The sequence below is a fragment of the Seriola lalandi genome, unplaced genomic scaffold, assembly GCF_002814215.2.
Source record: "Seriola lalandi dorsalis isolate HSWRI2012SDOR001 ecotype SW California unplaced genomic scaffold, Sedor1 jcf7180002053982, whole genome shotgun sequence".
NCBI lineage: Eukaryota > Metazoa > Chordata > Actinopteri > Carangiformes > Carangidae > Seriola > Seriola lalandi.
The window spans coordinates 254,684-260,750 of record NW_019524535.1 but is presented as its reverse complement, the minus strand read 5'-3'; the positions used below and the strand labels follow the sequence as shown (position 1 = coordinate 260,750).

The following is a 6,067-nucleotide window of genomic DNA, read 5'->3' as shown; positions in this document are numbered from 1 at the left end:
GGGGGGGGGGGGGGGGGGGGGGTTCTTCTAGGGCTCATACACAGCTGCTGCTTCTTTAAGAGCCACCGCCCGCCCCCTCTGTATTTTTAGCTGAGCCAGCCACTTCATTCGCTGGATAAGACAGACAGCTGTGTACCGTATGATCTCACTTAATCGTTTTAATAAATGACATCAAATCGCATACTGCGGATTCGCCGTGAGGCCCGTTACAGCCAAGCCGTTTCTACGGAGATGTCGTATAAGGTAGACGTTTGTCCCGCCGCTGACGGATGGTGAAACGCTCAATCAGCCTGTGGATGCTTGATGTCCGTTATGAAACGCAATGCTGCACTGGGTGCCGAATGTTAGGCGCAGCGCTTTTTATATCAAATGAATCACAAGGAACCAATTTAGCTGCAAAAGACTCCTGCGGCGCGGACGGTTCAAGGTGGCCCAGCATCCTTCTGCTCAGCCCTCAGCTTCCTGTCTTCTCTTGGACTGTGGATAACAAGAAGCCTTCAAGACGGAGGGGGTGGTGGAGCATCGAGGAAAAAATAGGGGCAATATGAGAGAGCGGGACTTCATGCCCAATATGGAGAGGGGCAAACCTGCCACTTACACGGGGGACAAAAAGGCAAAGATGGCTGCTAAGACTAACAAGAAGTGGGTGAGACTAGCCACTGTTTTTGCATATGTATTGTCCGTGTCCTTAGCAGCCATTATCCTGGCAATTTACTACAGCCTGATCTGGAAACCAACTAGTGCATCCTCTTCTGCGGGGAAGCCGGGGGTGCCTGAAGAGGTCACCCCCACCGCAAACATCTCAACTGATATTACCACAAGCAACAATGTCTCAGAGTGGAACTCTACACAGACAGGGCAGCTATCTCTCAACCACAGCACGCAGGGCACAACCCCGCACAGTCAGGCGTTTCAGTGGGATGGCATAGCCGAGAGTGTGGCCGTTTCCCCGCGCGGTGCCGGAGCAGACGTTGCGCACTCGCAGCAGGAGGAAGGACTCTACGCATCATCCCACGGTCACACAGGCGCGGAGAGATCGGGCACTTTGGGCAGAGAGACGCGTGCGTCTCAAAGCCATTACACCCAGTCCAGCACCAGGGAGTCTGGCGCTGCTTTCAACGAGGACGAGGAGGAGAGGGAGACGCGCGGTCGGGGCGTAAGGGCAACCGACCAACGCGACCCCGAGCAGGCGCCTGCTGCAGATTCTGCAACTGTCCCTCCGACGAGAGGAGACTGATCGGGCCTGACTCCCTCTACCACCACCACACACCCCCTGGCCCCTCACTCACTCTCTCACACACACACACACACACACACACACACACACACACACACACACACACACACACACACACACTGACCCAACAAGGAGTGTTTTTGCAGACTCAGTGCCGCAGGTCGGATAACACACGGGTCTTCTTCTTTAAACTCATTCTGCAGATCCCCAATGTGGATGCTGAACTGCACATGTTACCTGATACCTGGCTCTTATGGCTGAATAAAGAGGAGACCCCGCTTCTTCTGTGAACACTGTTTCCCCCCTCAACACTAACTATGCGTTTTTTTTCCGTCTTAGGCCATCTGTATGCCTTAAAATCAGTGTGTGTCTACTTTACCTCGGACAGCTTCCGTGGCCACTAACCTGCCTGTACGTGTGTACAAGACTGGTATAGATATTTTTGTTAAATTAATAGGACAAAGGCTCCAGAGATGCTTTTGGTTTTGTAGGACATGAATATGTCTCACGGGCATACAGCGCTTAACATCACTGCCATTCATCAGCTGGTCTAAATCAATACTGCATTATTGCATTTTAACATAGGCTGTACTTTTCTTTTCATGGATCAAACCTGGATTCCGAGTAGAAGAACCCGCATTATTGAGTTATGCTCAGGTATGTGCATATAACCATGTAAATGTATTGTGTATTTGGTTATGTACATATAGGGCAGGCATACATCTTTTTGGCCTCGATGAACTTTTAGTGTAATTAGATGATTTTTATTAAAGGTACAGTATGTATAATAGGTATAACTATATCACAAGGTACAAATAAACATCCTTAGAAAATGATTCATTTCTATGGTTTTATACATCCATATAACAGATCTATGTAAATCACGAATTACCCTGTATGTTAATGATATTTTATTTACTCAGAGCCAGAATGGAAAATACATATTCAAATAAATGTTAGGTTTTCCCTAACAGCTAACATTTTGTTTCAAAAATGAGAAGATGGATTTAAATGAACAGTGGCTGTCTTCAGGGTGTAGCAGTGCAACATGCAAATCCTACTTTTATTAGCTGATATGAGGAAGTAGGTTCAACTGAAATTATAATGACAGTGCAAGTACAAAGAGCAGTCTTGTGATGTCAACATTTAATCAAATTTTGCTAGGGAGGGGGGCCCTTTAATTACCTGAGTGAACTGTGCAGTGTGTGATCAGAGGGACTGTCTGCTGCTCCTCATAGAAAGAGAAGCATTCATCTCCGAGTCTGCCACAGCTCACTCGCTGCAGCTCTCACTGAAAACCACTTCACACTGTCACATGTGGTGAACTATGAAGTGGAAATAAGACCAACCACCCCATGCGCTCTCTCAGCAGCATGTGAGGGAGGTGTATCGATTTGAGAGCTGTGTTGTTGCGCTGTACAAAACAGAGAGGAACACATTACACAATGCGGCTTGGTGCTATTTTTGATCCAGTGCTCGTTCTGAAAAGGAACTGCTTTGCTCAAAGGTTTGGTTTCCGTGCTGGCAGTGACAAGCATCATTCACTATCACATTGAAAAGAAAGGAACCACTTGATTTCTGCTGAGCTTCCAGTGGCTTAAGTGACGTTGCACTGTGATTTAAAACGGTGATGACATGCACTCTTGTGTTAATGTGACAGATTTTCAGAACCAAAGCCAAGGTATGCTTCTGGTGAGCTAAACAGGAAGTCCATTCATCAGGGAAGACAAGCATTTCCCATTATAACAACACAAACCATGTGTACCGGAGAACTGTAACACAGAGTGTACACAACGCAGAGACAGGCCTGTCGATGCTGCAGTGGCCTCTGTGTATAGCCTTGACAGATGTGTTCCCAGTGCCTCTTATGGCTTCTGGTGATATATGGCAGGAGTAATGACCGACCTATTGATGAATGAGTTCATCAGTACTGACAGTTATTGCTGGAAGCTGCGTCGGAGTCAGGACACAGCATCTGACCTTTGGACCGCTGAACTCAGTCACCCAGGTGGATGATTACATTATCTGAGCTGAAATCACTCATATATTACACAAAAGTTCAATACGAGATTCATTTGCTGTGTAGCCTCAGCCAGGCAATAGATCACGTGCTATCTATAAACAGGACAGACTATAAAATACATGACGTTCATCAAATCGTTGAAAAAATAATATATATAAAAGCTAGTTGTCATTGCTGCTGGCCTTTTCATACTACAGTTATCTTTATATGGTGGCAGTCGCAGCTGCACTGGTCACTTTAATGCTATATTCATCAAGAATAAGATAAACAATTGTTAAACTCTCGATAACGGAAGATTCGCCAGGATTTATTCTGGAATAATCTGATGTCTTTCTGCCCAAAAAGTTAAATTAATATGCTAAAAAACTCCGTCTACCTTATCTGTCATTGAAAAATCAAGAATCTATGAATATGCAAATATTTGTTGTTTTAAAACTTTATTTACAGGGCTCAAGACACAAGTTTATGTGAACTGCAGGCTTCTAGTTTCCACATCATATGTGTGCAAGTTGCATCTCGGCCTCCAAACTATATGTCACAAAATCCAGCTATGCATGCACGTCGTAAGCTCTGATTTATTATATTGAACACAAGTAAACAGTTCACCTTCAGTGTGAAAGTGAACAAACACAGTCTTCTAGTATCAAACTCTGTACAACATTCTGCACAGTGACGCTCAAACATTCAACAAAACGAACAATAAGCAAAACAGATTTTTGATTGGCGGATAAAAAGTAGAAGTTTTGTTTTCTAGAAACTATTTTCCTCCCATCATGTTTGACATGTTTGGGGATGACACACTACAACAGAGACCTTTCCAACAAAGATGGAGGGATTAAAGGCCTTCCAAAATAGCATTGTCTGAACAAGGCACCATCACAAAAGTTATGAAATATTAACATGTTGTCTTGCAGTACAGGGGGACAATGTGAAGGCAGTGAACAATAACTTTTCCAATCAATAAAAGGGCAAACGTGGGGAGTTATGTGTTATAAAACAAAAGGGAAGCTGTGTGCATAAATGTACTGTGTTGTCAGCTTTCAGGGAGTTTAATCTCACTGTTGTCTCAAGACCTTTTGAAAAATGCATGTCACTTATTTTCCAATCATTGCTGGTTTGGAGAACCGAAAAACACTCACAGAGGTTCAAGTGGCAGGTTGACAAACCAATAACTATGTTTCTATGGTGCAGATGATCTATATATATATATATAGTCATAGGAACATGTCAACAAACTAAGAAATGTGTTGTATTATTTTATAGGATGCAAATGAAATGTTCTATCTGTCAAGGTCAAAAGGTCAAGAAATGGGCTTATACTAGGATACACGTTTTTTAAAGCTATACTGTGTATCTGAGAGGCAAGGCATTATTTCTGACCCATTTAGAAGTTTTATGGGGTAAAATCGGGTAATTAGCAATTGTTAACAAATTGTCAGGGTAATAATATTAGTCATTTTGAAGCTGCAGAAGTAAAGACTAAATTAAACATGATCTTTTTTTTTTTTTTTTTTTTAAACTGAAGTTGCAACACTGTCATATAATTTCAAATTTCAAAATGATCCGACACGAACTAAAACATCCTAACGAGATACAAGATTGCTCGTGTCGACTGAACGCTGAATCATGTTTTTCCATAAAAGCCTTTGACTAGACTTATTTCATGATGCTAAAAAAAAAAATATGACAGACAAAGCACATGGACATCTTGTCAGCCTCCTGTCTCCTGGTTGAGAGGGAAGGAGCAAGGGTGGGTGGGGGGTTCACACTCCTTAATCATGGCAGCTGCTGAGGCGTGGTTGTTACATGCTGAACCATCACAGAGCTAGTGGGGGTTTGTGGGAGGTTCAGTCAGGGTCACAAGGCTGGACCAGACCTCGCTTCCACTTAATGTACATCCATCAACAGTAATGAAACATCTCAAGAGCCTTCGACGGTTACATCGCCCTGTTTAAAGACGCAGGGCTATTGGAAAGCATCACAAACCAGCAGGGAGAACATCATCTTAGCAATGCAAATTAGAGCTCCACATTTTGGGAAATGCACTTTTTTTGCTTCCTTGCAGAGAGCTATACCACAAGATTACTGAAGTCACTGGCTGATATCTCTCCCTGTCTTTATGCTGAGCTAACAGGCTGCTGGCTGAAGCCTTACAATTACTGGAGAGATATGAAAGCGGTATCGATCCTCTCATCTAATTCACAGCAAGACAGCAAAAAAAAAAAAAAAAAACTGTCAAACTTTTGCTTTAAAAGGTAAGATCTAAAGTGCTCCTTTGGTCTCCAGCCCAAAGCACGGAGCACATTAAACCACTGTCAAAGAAAACGTCTCCCCAAGCCACAAATTTCAAGCACCGGCACCGAAACAGAAAGCCTATTGATGCACACAAAAGCAACCCTCTGAACCACCTTGCTTAAAAACTGCCTTTACCAAAAGTTGAGCTCTTCTTGATTTTTGCTCAGGAAGGGCAGCTTCTGATGCTGCTATTTACTGCACAGTGCAGCTTGATATGATCCTACACTGCACTTCAATCCTCTAACAGCCTACAGGACTTATTTCCATAATACCAACACACCCACTGTGGTGAACCATTGCGTCAGACACTTCAAAAACTATTAGCCAGCTTAGCACCAAAGCAAACCAGCAGTGTTATGGGCAGAAACGGTGTGTTTTATAATCTCATTTGCAGGGATCGAAGAACCTTTTGGCTTGTGTTAAAAAAAAAAAAAACTGCTAAAGTAGGAAAAACCTTTCAGTATGTTTTCAAGGAGAGAGGCTGCTGTACACACTGTACAGCAGGTCACAAG

The 6,067-nt window shown here is 43.4% G+C and overlaps 1 protein-coding gene across 1 annotated transcript; it reads left to right on the top strand.

The window, feature by feature from the left end:
* The first annotated feature begins 119 nt into the window (after positions 1–119).
* LOC111652477 (uncharacterized) lies at positions 120–2,073 on the top strand. The gene has a single exon (XM_023402758.2). The coding sequence runs from the start codon at positions 545–547 to the stop codon at positions 1,235–1,237; it is 693 nt and encodes a 230-aa protein (XP_023258526.1). The 5' UTR covers positions 120–544; the 3' UTR covers positions 1,238–2,073.
* The last annotated feature ends 3,994 nt before the right edge of the window (positions 2,074–6,067 follow it).

Excerpts from the sequence above, each read along its gene's own strand:
- LOC111652477 (XM_023402758.2), top strand. The coding sequence starts at position 545 with ATGAGAGAGCGGGACTTCATGCCCAATATGGAGAGGGGCAAACCTGCC.